General features: G+C 42.5%; 1 protein-coding gene across 1 annotated transcript in view; it reads right to left on the bottom strand.

The window, feature by feature from the left end:
* Positions 1-4,620: 4,620 nt before the first annotated feature.
* IL5RA (interleukin 5 receptor subunit alpha) overlaps positions 4,621-17,566 on the bottom strand; it is a 38,766-nt gene continuing 25,820 nt past the window's right edge. The window contains exons 10-12 of the mRNA XM_014868410.3: positions 12,043-12,139; positions 10,840-10,924; positions 4,621-7,617 (exon numbers count right to left, since the gene is read on the bottom strand). Of these exons, the coding sequence (XP_014723896.1) occupies positions 7,531-7,617; positions 10,840-10,924; positions 12,043-12,139 (269 nt within the window). The 3' untranslated portion in view covers positions 4,621-7,530. The remainder of the gene's footprint in view (positions 7,618-10,839; positions 10,925-12,042; positions 12,140-17,566) is intronic.

Raw genomic sequence — 17,566 nt, 5'->3', positions numbered from 1 at the left:
ACCGGGCTGGCCCCCAAGAGAAAATATATTTTTCAAAAAGGTCAAGCATATGATCTGAATGTCTGGAAACTGCAAGGCTGAAGTGACTTAAATGGGATCTTCTCAATTACTGTCAGTTGGTCTTTTGCTGCATATTCTTACCAATTGTTAAGAGTAGCACAAACTAGACCGGGAATATGTGTGTCTTAGGACTTTAACTAACAAAGAGTAATATGTTGTTTGGTTTTTATAGTTTTCAAAGTGCCTTTCACACTAAGGAGCAGGAGATGCAGGTTTTATTCCTTTTTCATTTATGAGATGAGAGCAGAGAGGTGATACAACAAGCCCAAAGTAGCGCGGACAATTATAAAGTCAGGACTAGAATATGAAGCTCCTAATTCAGGGCATTTCAGAGAAAGGACAAGAGAGAATAAGGAGCTAGTCTCAAGTTCAGCTTGAGAGCAGTCAGGACACTGAGTCGGCAGGAGGAACAGGGTGAGGTGGGAATGTGGGATGTCTGAGGTTGGGATGGGGGAGGTGGAGAAGTTCTGAATGATGACCAGGCCCAGGCACAGCCGGGAGGAGCGGCTCCCTGAAGTGGGTTTGGTTGGCCACTCAGCAAGAGACTATTGGCCATCCTCTGTGTACCAGGCACTGTTCTAGGCACAGGGGAGTGGTGTGGCAGTCAGAAAGAGAGACCCCACGAGGGCCAAGGGATGAAGGAGATGAAGACACTCTGAGGCCAGCGTGAAATCACCTGGTTTGGAGTCAGACTGTAGGGGGAAGCCAAGGGACCAGTAGTGGTATTTTGTGACAATAAAAAGAAATGCAACAATAATAATAGCTAACGATTATGCTTCTAGTACATGCCAGTCTCTGTAAATCAACCTGGTGGTTTAGTTACCATTTATTCTCCATATTTGATACATGGTGACCCAGGCTGATGGGTTCAGAGGTTTTTGCCCAGGTCACACAGCTGACTAGGGAGGCCAGGAATTCAGGCAGTGGTGGCTTGCGACTCCAGGCCCCATTGCAAAACATTGGATATCTATATCAATAGGCAGGTAGATAGATAAATAGATGATTGATTGATAGATAAATAGAGATAGATTATAGAGATAATAGGTGGAGAGATAGATGGATGGGTGGATGGATAGATAGATAGATAGATAGATACTGGTTCCCAACAAGAAGGGAAGAAGGTTGTGTACTTCCCAAGAAGTTGTACACAGGTTGTTGAAAAGCAGGCAAGGGCTTGGGCCCCTTTCCCAGCTGTAGGATTCCCCCAGAGGCAGCCCCCGCAGCTCAGGGGTGGTGATTTCTCTGCTCCAGAGTGGCCCATTGGCTGCTTCTCTCTTTGATAGTAAATGGTGTTTTTTGCTTCTTGGTTGTACTTGGCTTCAGGGGTCTCAGCTGTTTTGCAAACTCGAGCTATCCTGCAAGATCGGGGTTGCCAGGAAAATACAGGAGGCCCAGTTAAAGTTGGATTTCAGATAAAAAATTAATACTTTTTTTTAATATAAGTATGTACCATGCAATATTTATCTGAAATCCAAATTTAGTTGGGCCTCATCTGTATTTATTTTCGAAGTCTGGCAACCTTATGCAGATAGGAAGATGCATCCTCATTGAGGTAATTAATTTCTAGTGCAATATTCCAGGGTCTTGCTGATGTGTTATCAGATCCCTGAAGGTTGATGGCTCTGAGGGTGCAGCATGAGGTTTGGTGTTTTGAGTTCTGTTTGGTTTGCCAAACTCACCTTCCCCCTTTCCTTGGATGGTGTGTGTGTCCAGGGAGCTAGGGCTGGTGGGTGAGTTTCCTCTTAGAGCTGGCAGGAAAGAGCATTAACACAAAGGGCTCTTTTCAGAGAAAAACCTAGATTATGTGACAAGGAGATGAAAAAGGGGTGGGGAGGGGGATTCCAGAAGTATTTTACAGGGTTATAAAAATGGACTTTTTACCTAGAACATAACCTATAGCACAACTAGTTGGAAAACAAATTGGGTGGTTGATGCACCATTTTTCAGTCTTTACCAAATATCTGAGACTAAATAACCGGGAATTTGAATTGTCCCAATTGTTCCTCCTTTATTTAATTGTCAACAGATAAGGTGTTGAGTGCTAATTATGTGTCAAGCACTGCACTGGGCACTAGAAAACCAAGATTAATAGGATTAAGGCTTCCTTCCTCATGCTTCACTGGAGGTGACAGAAACTCACACTTATTTGAAAGATGGTGTGAAAAGTGTGAACAGTAGGAATATGGACAGAATTCTGGACCTAAGTTTCTTGCAAAACCAGCTTATAACAAGGTTAAGTTCAGTCAAACACAACAAGATTTTTCACCACTACCTCTCCCCACCCCTCAGAATGATTTTCATTTGATTAAACATAATTGTTATTTCCTCAAATTGGTTGCTTGGCTTTTCTAAAATAGAAAAGAAACACACTCAAACGTCACATATTTTGGATCCATTAAGTTATGTACAGATAAATTTTGGCCCACAGTCCAAACCTGGCTCATCACTATTCTTTGTAAATAAAGATTTATTGGAATACAGCCACTCTCATTTACGTACTGTCTATGGCTGCTTCTGTGCTATCATGGTGGCAGCAGAGGCCCTATGGCTCTCACAGCTGAAAATATTGTCCATCTAGCCCTTTAAGAAGCAGCTTGCTGACCTTTGAACTATGACACCAGTACTTTATTGTTGATTTCTTTCCTGCAATTTTCCCCCAAGTTTATGACTTCTTTCATTTTATCACCTGGCAGGGACAAATCTTTGCCTTTAATGTGAATAGATAAAACAAACAATAACACACTTTCACGGTGAAGAGTCCACTAGAACTTTAAAATCACACATGGAATACATGGGCTATTTTTGTTGCACCTGACGCCCTTATGTCGAGAGCCAAATGGTGGAACCAGCTCCAGGAAGTTCGACAGGAGCTCCGTGGAGCCCAGGTGACGGCTGGCTGCTGAGTAGAGGGAGGTGTTTCTGAAGCAAGAGCCACACCAACTGGGAGTTCTTATTACTTCATTATTAAACTCTACTGATGATTGGATTTCTGCTGTCACATGACAGCTTTAATAAACGTCTACCTATCAGAGCTTAGTTCTTTAGATCTAGTTGAATATAGTTTTCTATTCTGGTATAAATTTAAGAAACTTGCTTTTTTTCCATTATCTGGCTAAGTCCAACCAGTTCCTACTCAGTTCTTAAGTACACAAAAATAAACAGGAGACTGTTCTTGACCTCAAAATGTTTCCACTTGGAGACAGAAAATTATTAAATAATATAGTAAGTGATAAAATAGAATCAAACAGCAGTTACCGGAGGAACTGTATGTTCCTAGTGACTTCCTGGTAGCAAAGAGCCGAGGCTTAGGAGGTAAAGTGTCAACGAAATGCAAAAAAAGACTGAAAAGGCCTTTCCCCCCCCGCGGAGAAGCTTAAGCAGAGGTATGGAGGGGCGAGAGAACATGGTGCTCGTCATAGCACCCAAGCACGTACTCCTTGGGGATGCGGCTGGAGAGCGACTGAGGAGCCAAGTCAGGGGACTTTGCTTTAAAAGGAGCTTTAACTTGAAGGTGATGGGAGTTATTTAAGGGCTTTGGACGCGGAGTGACATAGGCAGATGTGTCTTTTACATAGATCCTTCAGAGGAAAGAAATACTGAGGGCAGGAGTTGAGAGACTACTGGTATAGTCCTTGCTGAGAGATGATGAAGACCATAGTGAGGACAAAGAAGGAGACTATTTGGGGGGAAAATGAGAAATGCACTCCTGTTCAACTTGCAGCCTTGGACAATTCATTGTCATTCACGTTTAACATTTCCAATTCTGAACCTCATTTACATGGACAGCTATTACCTAAAACAGGAGGATTCTGGGGGAAAAACAAGATTGTCTTTTAGTTCAATATAATGTTCTAAAAAAAGGAATGATTTTCAAAAGGTTTGTACCCTGGAAATAGATTTGGGCTGTGGAGGCAGGAATAGCTACACGGTCATTGCCACAAAGATACTTGGGCCAAAACCAAGTCCTGTTCTAATTAGGTTTTTCACCTTTACTTGTGCCATCAGAGATTGTTTTCAGTTCTCTGTTCTCGCTTCCAGATATCTACTTTTCCTTTAACAAATTAGCACCTAAGGTTTATTAATTCCATCAACAGATGGTCCTGACACCTACAAGTCTCACCATGAAAACGTTTGGATTTTTAATCAGGATGTTCTTGGCCCATGTGGAATTCTTCCCCAGCCTGCATAAATAGCTTGAGGCCTTCAGGCATTTCAATGAGCCTCAGCTGGTTGAGCTGTTGGCAAACTGAACTTCACCCTCCAGTCTCCCCAGCGCTTCCCCTGTGCTGCACTCAGAGAATTCCAAATGCCAAAGAAAGAGATTGAGCTAAAATCCTTCCTGAAAAGGATGTCTTGGAGAACCACTGTTTGCGCTGAGCCTGTGACTCTGAAGGCTTTTAGGAGGAAGGTGGCTCTCCACCCCGTCCTGGTGGAAGATGGAAAGACGTGGGTGCCAATGTCCAATCAACCTGCTGACAAGGGTGTTTCCTGTAAAGCGAATGTTCACACTCCCATTTGCCATGACAAGCCTAGTGAAAACTGTATAGACTACTCGAAATGGCCACTTCCGAAGCCCATCTCCTTTTATACAGCAATTTATATGCCACAACTTAGACACATCATCAACAAAAAGAGATCCAGGTTACGCTAGCCAGATGGTCAGGCACATGAGTCCTGGTTATTTCCAATCATGTTCTCATTACACACCCATCTTCCTCTCCATGATATTACTGTAGGCCATGATAATCTCTGTCAAATATGGTTCAGTTCCAACTATATGCAAGGAGATATGCCAGAATTGAAAGAGGGTTTAAGAGAGCCCAATAAGCATTTATGCTTTCTAAGGGCCAGGTACTGTCCTAGACACTGCAGATAAAAAGATGAATTTCACATGAGCCCCATCCTCCTGGAGTGCACAGTCTAGTGGGGAGACATCCAAGCTGGGAATGGCATATACAATGCAAAACTCCAAGACAGAGATGAGGCCCAGAATGAGACCCCAGGTGCAGGATCAACCAAACTCTCCTTTTAAAGGCTTCAAGGAGAAGAAGATGTGGGATATGGATTCCCAAAGAATGAGTTCCATAGGCCGAGCAATGAGGAAGAAGAAGTATTTGTGTTGCTCCTGACACACATACACCGAGAGACAGATGGCGGTAGCGGCTCAGTACCCAGCTGATGACTGGCTGCTGAGGCGGAGGGAGGCGTCTCTGAAGCAAGCACCACATCAAACAATGAAGAACTGGCCACATTCGGCGCAGCTCCCTTCTCTTCCAGCCTCCTAGGCAGTTCCACAATCCTAGTTTTCCAGGCTCCAGTTTGAAAGTGATCAGACAGGGAGCAATAAGCCAAAAAGGGGGCAGTTGTTTTGGAAGGACTTTTCCATCACTTATTCCTTCAACAGTTAGTTTTCAAATTTTGATATTCATCAGAATCACCCAGGGCAGCCGTCCTTAAAGTGTAGTCCCTGGACCAGCAGCAGCAGCCTCACCTGGGAACTTGTTGAAATGCAGATTCTCAGGCCCCACCCCAGAACTGCTCAGTCAGAAACTCAGAGGGTGAGCCTAACAATGTGTGTTTTAATGACCCCTCCAGGTGATTCTGATGCACTCTCAAATCCACATTACTGGGGTCACTTGGACCTGGTATTCAGCTTCTCACTTGCTATGCCATTTCCTATCTAACAATCTCTCCAGGCCTCAGTGGTTGCATCTGTAAAATGGGAGCAGTGATACTGACCACGTGGGCTTGTCAGGATTAGAGATGATGCGTCTGAAGTACCTGATGAAGTTCCTGACACTTGGTGTCTTAGCTCAGGCTGCTGTAATGAAGTACCACAGACTGGGTGGCTTATAAACAACAGAAATTGATTCCTCACAGTTCTGGAGCCTGGAAGTCTGAGATTAGGGTGCCAGCATGGTCAGGTTCTGTGAGAGTCCTTTTCCTGGGTGCAGACTGCCAATTTATATCTTCACATGGGGAAAGAAAGCTCTCTGTAGTCCTTTTATAAGAGCACCAATCCATTCATGAGAACGCCACACTCATGACCTAATTGCCTCCCCAAAGCCTCACCTCCTAATATGATCATTTGGGGGGGTGGAGTTGCAACATATGAATTTAGGGACATACAAACATTGAGTCCATAATAATTGGAAACAAGTAATAACCGACAGCGGCCATAACTGCCGTGACTGTTGTCCTGGGCCCAACTCCCTGCTCGTTGCAGTGGATGGTTACCAGAAAAACACCCCCTGGAAGTAGGTGGTAGTCAATGTGCCCCATTCTTGAATCAAAACTGACTAAACCAACTCAGGAAAGCATATAAAGAGTATGCCGCTGTGGAGGGGTTCTGAGCACGGTGACCTCCTTTCCCTGTCCTGAGCTTCCTGCTTCCGGGCCATGTCCAGTCAGCACTGTTTGGGTCCTTGAAGTACTAACTGTTCCTCTTGTCCCCTCTCTGCCCAGGGCACACCTGTGCCTGGTTCTACCTGTAGCCCACTGCCTGTCACAAAGGCCTGTCATCTAGATGCAGACTCATACAGAAGGATATGGAGAGGAGGAATTCCCGTCTGGATTGGGCTGTTTGATGAGATGGTCTATAGGACCCTTCCAAACCTAAGGGGCTAGGATCCCCCTAGCGCTACTTGACCAGATGCCCAACAAGTTGCTCTGAAGTCTTCGCCAGCAAACATCTCTCCAGAAAGTTTACTCTTGATCCAGTGACCCCCTTCACAACCCACTTCTCCCAAAACCTTTCTCAGTATATTCCTGAAATGTCAAGGCTGACTTCAAGAATATAATCTTGAAACAAAATCCTGTCCTCTCTTGATACAGAGTGACGTAGTAGCTCATTTTTTTTAAATTAGTTTGCCTTAAATGATGCTACCTAGATCATGCCTATGCAACTTAATCTCTGTTTCTCTCTCTCTCGCTCTCACTTATACACACACACACACACACAATCGAAAGAAAAAGTATTCTAGAACTCAGAAGAAAAACACCATGGCTCCCATTTGTCATAGGAAAGACTGTCTTGAATCCAAGTTCATGATTCCCTGCAGGCTCATGCAAAATGCTTTCTTCCTGAGATTTTAGCTGAGCATTGGCAGCTTAAACAGTCAAACTAGCACCTCCAGCAGTAAATAGCGTTGACTACAGCCTTAAAAACTGTCTCTTGCACAAGAAAGGTTGAGGTAAGTAATGCAAATCACAAAGACTGGCAGGTGCTACCCTGTACAGAGTAGGGAGAGAAGACATGACAGAAGGGTCAGGAGAGTGCATCGCCCCGAGTGAGCGAGGAGGTTTGGGTGAGGCATCCACATGTTTAAGAGATTTGTCTGGGCATGTTGTCTTGCAGCTGAATTGAATGCTCAGTAAATTAGGAGTTCCTGTCCACCAAGAAACAGCCACTCCCGTTCTAGCTGAGGCTTGTGAGTGTGAGTTCATTTTGAGAGTGTGTGACAGCGACAATCAAAACACAGAATCTTCCAGGACCTCAAATCCAGGCTCTTCCACATAACTTATGACTTCAATTTCTGTTTCATTGGAACCGGTTTTCTGCAAAACAAAACATCCTTCCTTAGATGTCTTTTAGAGAACTTTTCATTTCTTAATTTCTTTACAATTGGTTTTAAGTCTGTTTTGCTTATAAGAATAGTAAATGTTCACTGAAGAAAATGTGGAAAATCAAGTAGAAAGACGACAAAAAATACCCATATACTTACCTCACAAAGATAGCCCACTGTTTCTCTTAAGCCCTTTTTTCTAGGTGTGAAGTTATCTTTACAGTTATATGAAGGCGAATGGATAAACGGCTTTATAAATTGGTTTCTTTCTGTGTAACATCATAGAATATTTTAAATTATATTGTTATATATTCTCTGGCTGCATCGTTTGAGTAACTCCATGATATTCCGTCCGTCAAGGAGGTAGGAGGGACCGTTAATGTTCTCCTAAATTTGGATATTTGTTATGTCCAATTTGGGCTATTATAAATAATGCAGATATTAATTAGAAAATTTGTGACAAAAAATACCACCTATACAAGATCTTATTCCTCTACCTTATTTACTCATTCAACACATTTAATGTCTGCTCTACACCGGACGCTGTGCTATGCATTGAGTATGCAGCGAGGAGCACAGCAGACGTGGTCTCTGCCTTATGTACTTAACTAGTCCAGCGTCTACACTTTTGGAAGGAACCCTCTCTGGTTACCATTGTAGAAACAAAGAACAGCTTTAAACTACACTCTAACAAATTGAAAGCTCTCAATAAGATTTTTGAAATAAGCCTTCTTTTTTTTATTGCTAAAGGTCAACTTATCCCCCTCCTTCATCCCTCCCAGTATCTATCTCTTGAATATTACAAAACAATTTCTAACTAAGATCTGGACAAGGAAAAACTGGCTTAACAAGACCTCTGCGATGGCAGCTGCCCTCCAAATCCCAGGACTGCAGGTACGCACGCCAAGCTCAGAGGCGTGAGTCATAATTAAATGCCGAGGGTTTCCTTTCCCACTAGCTGAACGCTTCCCAGTGGTTTGGCAAACTGTCACTGCCGATAGCACCAATTGGCCCCCTTGTCATCCTTGTCACAGAGACCCCAAGAGTGGGTTGGATAGGTTCTGCCTTTGGAGGTAGAGGCTAGGGAACCGCCATGTGGCCCAGCTGTGGTCAGCTCTGCACTTGCTCACATATTCTTTACGTTCCCAATTCTCCCTGCTCTGTCTCTCTCTCACTGGTCTGTTTTTATGTGAAACTACAATGTGAGAAGAGAGTACGTTGTCCTGAGGAGCTTGGCAGTGCTGAGCTGTGACATTAATCCTTTTCTTTTTCAGAACCCAGCTTGGCTACCCCAAGTTGTTATTTTGCACACATGACTTGATCTTAATTAACGACAAACCACAAGCTTATACAATAAGCTCGTAAGCCAGTTTCTTTTACCGACCTCAGAATATTAAAGGAAGTCTTTGGGGGCTCCGTAGGGAAATTAGATACCAGCAGGAAGATGTTCCATTAAGAGGCTGGGACAAATGACTTCAGTCTGCTGCTTGAATCAAATGTAGTTTCTCAGGGATGAGTATGTTAGAGCAAGGAGGGACTGACAACACAGATTCAGGTGAACCGAAACAAGGTTTCACGCGGGGACCAGCTCTCCTTCCAGAAAAGCTGTGGGTTAATAAGAGCAAACTAGCTGTTCCCCTGATAAAGAACAACACAAGGATTGAACTAAGGGGTTCTTTCGCCAGGCCCAATTCTCTGCTTCACTAGGTTAGTAACTATCATTGTCTACAATCATTTCAAACACCCAAACTGCAAACTCTAAAGAAAGGTCACAGCTTATTGAAATGATCCATTTTGGTGCGTGTCTGATCAACCCTTTCCTGCCCCTGCAACCAGTCACCGGTTGGTTCATCTGAACATGAGTCACTTTGTTACAGAAAAGACTAAATTTGTTAAGAAAATTGCTTGATCTACATCAGGGGCCAGCAAACTAGAACCTGTGGGCCAAATCTGGTTTGTTGCTTGTTTTTATAAATAAACTTTTATTGGCAAAGAGCCAAGCTCATTCATTTGCATATTGTCTGTGTCTGCTTTCACACTCTGATGGCAGTGTTGAATAATTGAGATAAATCATTTGGCCCTCAAATGTTTACTGTCTGTCTCTTTATAGAAAAAGTTAGCTAACCCCCTGATCCTAAATAACCATTCAATTCAAGGACAGATTTGACAAGCAACGTGCAATAACTATACACTGAAAATCACAAAACATTGCTGAGAGAAATTAAAACCTAAATGAATAGAGTGATATGTCATATTTATAAACTGGAAAACTCATTTTTGAGGTGTCACTTCTCCCCACATTAACGTTTAATACTACACAATCCTGATCAAGATCCCAGCAGCCTGTTTTGTAGAAATTAATAAACTGGCTTTAAAATTTATATGAAAATGCAAAACACCTAGAGTAACTAAAACAACTTTGGGGAAAGAAAAGTCACATTTGGAAGGCTCCCCTACCTGGTCTCCAGGTTTACAATAAAGCTACAGAAATCAAGATAGTATTGTATTGCATAAAGACAGACAAATAGATGAATGAAACCAAACAGATAGTCCGGAAATACACCTACACATATATGGACAATTTATTTTCAACAAAGCTATCAAGACAGTTCATTGGGGGAAAGGAAGGTTTTTTTCACCAAATGATGCTAGAACAATTGTATAGCCAAAGGTAATGAGCATTCATTCACTTAAGCCTAAGTTCTCTGAATGGTGAATAGGGCCAAAGAAAATGCATATTTGGGGAAATCATTTGCCTTCTCTATTGTGGTTTATACTAAGGAACTGGGCAAAATTCCTCTTAAAACTTTGTTGATGAGGGTACCCATGTGCAGAAACATGGATTCTCAAAATGTCAGACCTAAACAGGACATCGGACTATCTCATCTGTGCCCCTTACTATACAAAAAAAGAAGTTAGGGCTCATGGAGTTGAAGGAATCTACCAAGGTCAGTTAAGAGACAGCTGACAGAAAATTAAAATTCAAGTCTGACTGGTGGGACACTCAGTTGAGTAGGACCCTTCCAACATTCAAAGACAGTGTTGAACATCTTTAACAAAACAATCGTCCAAAGAGCAGAATGACTAAAGCAACATAAAGCATCTGGCCTCCTGGGTAAACACCCTGCCTTGTAGTATGGAAAACCCACAACCCGGTGACAGATCCCTGGGGACCCAACCCTGGGCGGATATGACATAAGAACCTCAACATTACCTCATAGTGGGTGGTTACAAAGAAATCTTTAACATTACTTTTTGGTGCTGGAACTGGTGGAAACAACTTGGTCCATAAGTGACATCTGGAAACACAGTAAAGGAGGGAATTAGGTGAGCAAGAGCATCCTTTCTTGTCCTTAAATATCTACTCTAAAAATTGACCTAGTTAATCCCAGGACCTGCTGTTTCATAAATTCAAAATCTTTATTGACCAAGACTTCCAAATATCTACATTGTGATAATAGTTGAAGACCTTGAGGATACTGCAAGGCTCTGAGATGGCCTCTGAATCATCCAAGACAGACAGAATGGTAATTGCTTCATGTTGCTACCTGTTACCAGGCCTGATTTCTGAAAATGGGCGTCTGTGTCAAGTGTGCGGTGCCCTGTCTTTACCTTCAATGCTGGTTAGCAGCCCCTCCCCAACTGTGCTGGCTCACAGAGTTTACTTTCTTTTTCCTCTCCTTTGAACTCACCCCCAACCCATAGATGCCATCTGAATATAACATTTATAATACTGAAGTTGTTTAAAATAAAAGTCATTTTCAAAATTCTGAAAGGGCCAAGAGAACACATTCTTAAGCCTCCTAAATGGCACTTTGTCTTACTGAATGCTAAAATGTCTGAGGAATTCTTATGGGGAAATTTGCAAGTTCTAGGTTTGGTCCCCAGATCTGCATGGCATTTCTAGAATCTGTGTTTGACCTAAGAACAATCAGCCACTTGGGCCCAATGACTTAAGGGCCAGGGTGGGAGCTGGTACCTCATCACTGGGGATCATAATGAGGGAAGCACTGTGGCAATTTCAGCCTCCAGTGGGCTGTCTTCCTTTACGAAAGACGTGAAAGGTGTGTGCTGGTGGCTCAACAAAGGCAACCAAGTCCTGAGTGGAAGGTGGTAAAGGAATCAAAAGAACATGAATGTAAAAGCCTTCACAGAAATACATAGACTGTTGACAAATTCAAGAAGGGGCTCGTAATGGCTGAGGGCTATATAGTGCTCTGTCCAGTTTCTGTAAATCAGCTACTGGTGTTTTACACTTTTTGATTTGGTCCACACTCATCTTGGAAAGTCTGTCCAGAAGACACAAAAGTGCTGTAAATTCCATCTGATCACAAGAACACCAATGGATGCACAGCAAGAATGTAAAACCTCAATACTCAGACCCCATTGGAAGCTCCCAAACATAAAGAATACCTACATTCTACAGGTGAGGGAGAAAATTAACAAGAGGAAGCAGATGGTTGCCATAAGCACAATAAGAAACCATTCTGTCAAGGGCTTCTGTTCGTCGTTTCCTGATGAAAAAAGAAAGAAAGAAATCAGAGCTGGAATCAGTGGCAGGTAAGAGAAATGACTAGACTCTGGCATCAGAAAGCTTGGGTTTGAGTTGCCGGTGCTGGGTGACGCTGGGCAAGTAGCTTAGCATTCCCTGAGCCTTAGATTTCTCATCTGTAAAACGGGGGAATAATATCCATCTCCTAAAGTTGATATGAAGGTGACACAATTAATGGCAGTGAGGCCACTTTGAATCTTAAAGCATTATTTACTCAATCAGTAGATATTTATGGAATATATTCTGTGTACTATGCCACTTGGATCTTGGAGCTTATCAGCTTTTGGTGAGTAGTAAGGTTTTTAGATGAAAAAGCTGCAAAAATGTAAGCCTATTTAGTAACCTAACCGCATTACAATCACATATTTTACAAAGTTGGAAATTAAACTTTTACAGGAAGTAAAGAATGGAATACTCATTGTTAACAATAAAGGCATCAGACCCTGAGGTCTTTACAATCTTAATTATCCTCAAAACACCTCTTACCATGACTCACATTTCACAGACAAGAAAGTAGAAGAAAATTGGCACTAAGTCAGTATGGTATAAATATGTTGCGTGCCACCTTCCTTCCTAGTTAAATTTGCTCGTAATTTGTACTCAGGGACAGATTCTTCTATGGGCTTTGATGGGAGCTTTGGGGGTGTGTAATTTTTTTTTTAAGGTACTGGAAATGCATTCAAGAAAAACTCAAGGCCAAAAATAAATGAATGCAAAAACCCGAGGTCATTTACCAAAGGGTGTTTGGTGTTTAAAGAGGTAACGTGCTTGTTAAACTGCATGATTCACTTCCAGAGAATAACGCAAAGCCTGAGTTATCTCGCTGAATACAAGCTTCCTTTCTGTGGTAGAGGCCACTCATTCATTCCTTTAGTCACTCATTTAGAAAATACTTATTAGGCTCCTGTTGTATGTTTGGCACTGGACAAGTTGCTGGGAGATGGGTTAAAGAACTCACGTGGGCCCTCCCCTCGTGCAGTTTAGAGTCTGTCACCGAAAAAGAGCACTAAGCAAAGAATGACACAGGTAACAATTTGATGACAGCTGCACTAAGTACTGAGGTGATGTTCAAACCACAGAGCACCAAGAGAAACAGGTCCCAATCTTCAGTTCCCCATTAATTGTTTCTTCTACAAAATGAGAAGTGATGAATGTAAGTGGAACTTTCAAGTCCTTGTAAATATCCTGGAAGCTCCAAAATACTTCAAATCTAAAACGTTCAAGGTATCAAAAGGGAGAGATGTCTTGAGGATTTAATGCTAGTGAGTACAACTTTGCCTTGATCTCTTGCTTTTTTGCCTCCTGAGAACTCTTACTTGGGGTTTGTCTTCTACGTTCCAAAAGCTTTAATCTCTCCTCCTTCATCTCTTCCCGCCACTTTCAAATATTCATAGCGTCCTTTATCTTGAATAAGCCCTTACTTTTCTCTGCCATCACTCCCAACCATCATCACATACATTCTTACTCTATTTCTAAGCCTAATTTCTTGACTAGGGGATTCAGGCTCTTCATTTCCCCATCACAGAAACCACTTTTTAAATCACTTGTAGTTTCCACCTAGTTGAATCCAAAGGACTCTTGGTTTCTTTTCCCAACTTTATTTTTCCTGGCCTCCCTCCTGAATTTCAGGCTTGACGATTGCGCCCACATTGAAACCAAGCCATTGGCTCTTTTACCTAAATATTCCTCTTCAATGACATTTCTCTCTCCCCTTTCTAATTTCAATTGACTCTCGCAGCTCAGCCTCATCGAAAATGTCAACTCTTTGATATTTTCCACCACGGTCTCTTCTTTGAACTTCGAAAAGTTTGTTTAGCACAGCTTCATCTTATAAATCCATGCAATCTTCTCCCAGTTCTTTATTCCTGGCCCAGCCCTGACACACAGCTACAATTCTAGGTCTTAAATTGCCCACATGTGAAACCCACTGGGATGTTTCTCAAAGTAGATGACATTCAAAACCAAATTCATGTCCTTCTTCACATCAAAACTACCCCTGCTAACATCCCCATCTTGGTCTCTACTCTCCCAAGTTCCCAAACTGGAATCCTTGGAAGTCACTTTGATTCTTGCTCTTCTTTATAGCCCCTGCCTCCTTTCCTCATTCTCTCAGTTTACATCATTAATTCATACCCAATCATAAATGCAAGAGAGGCATGCTTTTGTCTCATGCATCCATACCTAGTCTGGAAACCCAGTTCTATTCCCAGCTTTCTGTGAACGTGGCCATTCCAGGCCTCAGTTCCCTCATCTGTTAAAATGCAGGAGTGGAAATATATGACCCTTAAGATCCCTCCCAGTCCAGCACGTTTCTAGTCCCACTCACTCAATCCAGGGCATTGTTATGTCCTGTACACTTACCTTTAACAAAATTGACTTTTGAAAAGTATATTTCCATTGCTGAAAGTTTCAAAGTTATAGCAAAGCATAAAAAACTAAAATAAAAGTCATGAGCAACTGGAAGTAACTGATAGCTTATTTTCTATACATATCTTTATATTCGCTTTTTCTGACTGCTCATAGGTACTAGATGCTATGCAAAGAGTTTAACGTACATTCTCAGTTTAATTCTCACAGCAATGCTTCGAGGTGGGCACTACTATCCTCATTTTACAGATGGAGAAACTGGAGCAGAGAAGGGCAAAATAAGTCGGCTGAGGACAGGCAGCTGGTAGGCAGGGGAGCTGGGACTCAAACCTACGACTGGCCTAGCAGTGATGCTCTTAACCATGATGTCAGGATCCCATTCCACTTTCACGTCCCCAAACTGAGCACACACTGCGTAGGCAGACGCCTCACTGAAAACATCCTAAGCATTTCTCTGTCACTGAGCACTCATCATCTTCCCAGCTGGATACCACTTCCCTGCAGGGCAGCACTATCTTACTATTGTGTCTCCACTGTCAGACATTGCTAGGTTTGCAGGCTGCATCCCAATAGAAGGGGGCTGCTTTGCCAACTACCATTCCTCTTGACTTTCCCTAGGCTCTAATTGGGACTGAATCACTTTATTAAAAACCTATGACCACAGGATTAAAAAAGTTTTATGTACTTATATCTATTATTCCACAAGCAGGCATTAGCTATACTTTGCAAAATGATGGAAAACAGACCCTCAGAGAGGCAAACCTTTTATTTTCTCAAATCGCGCAGCTCCTCAATGGTTCCAGGATTAATATTCAGTTGTCTGGATTGTAACCGAGTGCCCTGTTAAACATTTTTTACTGCACTTGCTTATAGCTAATATAAAGAGCAACTGGGGTGAACGAATACCGTCAAATCAAATACTGTCTTGCCTTATTTCCCAGTCTGATTTCCTGAATAAGGGCTTCTGCCTGCTTCATTTCCCCATCTCTGAAGCTCACCATTCCATTATACAAGTACCCTAACAAGTACATCTAGAAACTCTAGCTTCATATACGTGGAATACAAATTTAGCAAAGGGTATGTCAGCAGAAAAAAAGTTATCCTGTTTATAACTAGGTTAAACAGACAGGTAAAGTTTGGGTCCTGCAGAAAGAATAAGCAGTGTTGCAAATATTATCGGGGTCACACACGCAGTCCCATTTGTGTCTCAAATTGTGCAATACCCCATAGCTTGACATGTCAAGTCCTGATAGTAGTACCGTTTACTTCTGACCATGATTACAAAAATCTTTTCAGTTAAACCACTCTCTAGTTATTCACTTCAGCTCTCACATTGATAAGCAAAGATTCTCACTGAATTAGCAAAAATATAGAGGCAACTCATTTTATTTCATTCAATCAAAAAAAGTTATTGACTCATGCAAGGTACTATGTGGGAAGCAGAGTCATGCTCACTGCCTGGAAGGAGTTGGCAAATTAGTCATTTCTCCTGGCCTGACTTCTGCAGTGTCCCAAAGCGCGTTAGAACTTCTCTCCTACCGCCAACTGAGAACAAGACTAACCCCCAGAGAACAGAGCCAAGGTCAGCTTTACCCTGAAGGAAACATAAACTGGCAGGTAAATTTAGTACAAGAAAAAGCTTTCACATACTTTCCCAAAATGGAAATTATTGTTGATGATCTACTGTTCAGTTATTTATTAATAAAAAAAATTTTGAGAGCCAGTTATATAAATAAGTGAATTAAAATTAGCATTGACTCTGATTTCACTGAAGGGAGCAAAGGGGAACAGATCCCAGTGACAGCATATAACATTCAGGGCAAAATGATTAAGAATTTCAATACTGTAAAAGTTGGGAGGCCCCTGAATATATTACTCATTTGAATGCTGAGGTCTCTGGCCCTGGAGATTTTCTTAAGAACAAGCATTTCCAGGTAATGTGAACCTTTTCTCTGACTCAAGGAGAATGCCTTTCCTGCCATTAAAATGGAAGCCACAGATGTTTCTTTTCAAAAAATTGATGGGCATCACTATTTGGTTATGCAGAGATGAGTTTTAGAAAGCCAAAGTCCCAGGGGCCGGCCCGGTGGCGCAGCGGTTAAGTTCGCACGTTCCGCTTCTCGGCGGCCCGGGGTTCGGGGGTTCGGATCCCGGGTGCGGACATGGCACTGCTTGGCAGCCATGCTGTGGTAGGTGTCCCACGTATAAACTAGAGGAAGATGAGCACGGATGTTAGCTCAGAGCCAGGCTTCCTCAGCAAAAAAGAGGAGGACTGGCAGTAGTTAGCTGAGGGCTAATCTTCCTCCAAAAAAAACCAAAACCAAAAACAAACAAACAAAAAAAAGCCAAAGTCCCAAAGCCTGTCCTTCTAAAGAAGAGAAGTCCTCATTCCTGGATGCTCTTCGTACACTGCCAACTTAGAGCATTTGGGGAGCTCAGCTGTCTGGTTACTGGTGAACTTGGCTTCTGTCGTTTTTGACACCTCAACCATTTGCCCTTAGACAATAAGGCAACTAATGAAAATTCTGCTACTGTTCTATCACCTGGGAGCGTAAAGAGGGGGAAGAGGGAGTGGGATGGGATGGTGGAGGCCGAGAGGGCAGGAAGACGGAGGCACTGGGCCTGAATTAGTCCCAGCTCCGCCTCTGGCTGCCTTGGGAGCTTTGTCAAATCACTTCCCTCCTGGTGCTGCAGCCCCTTTTGTTCTAGAATTCTATGATCTATGTAGTTCAGACTAATAACTCCTAGGAGATCAATTTGATTTGGAGGCCTGCTCCACTTTAAATTGCCCATACAAGTATGACTTTCAGTGCTTCCATATTGATTTTGAATCTGATTTCAGACTCAACAATAGGTTTTGAGGAAAAAGAGCTAATTAGTAAATTGATGGAACTCTTCTTATAAAGCAGCCCTGCTCTGTGTTCATAAAAACAGCAGATGCTGGCTGAAGTTCAAATGACACCAGCAGGGCTAGGTATTAGAGAGGACACCAATGCGTTAGTCTGTGAAGCTGCCTGTGGCT

This window comes from Equus asinus, chromosome 21 (genome assembly GCF_041296235.1).
Source record: "Equus asinus isolate D_3611 breed Donkey chromosome 21, EquAss-T2T_v2, whole genome shotgun sequence".
Lineage (NCBI taxonomy): Eukaryota > Metazoa > Chordata > Mammalia > Perissodactyla > Equidae > Equus > Equus asinus.
This window is presented reverse-complemented; position numbering and strand designations above follow the sequence as displayed.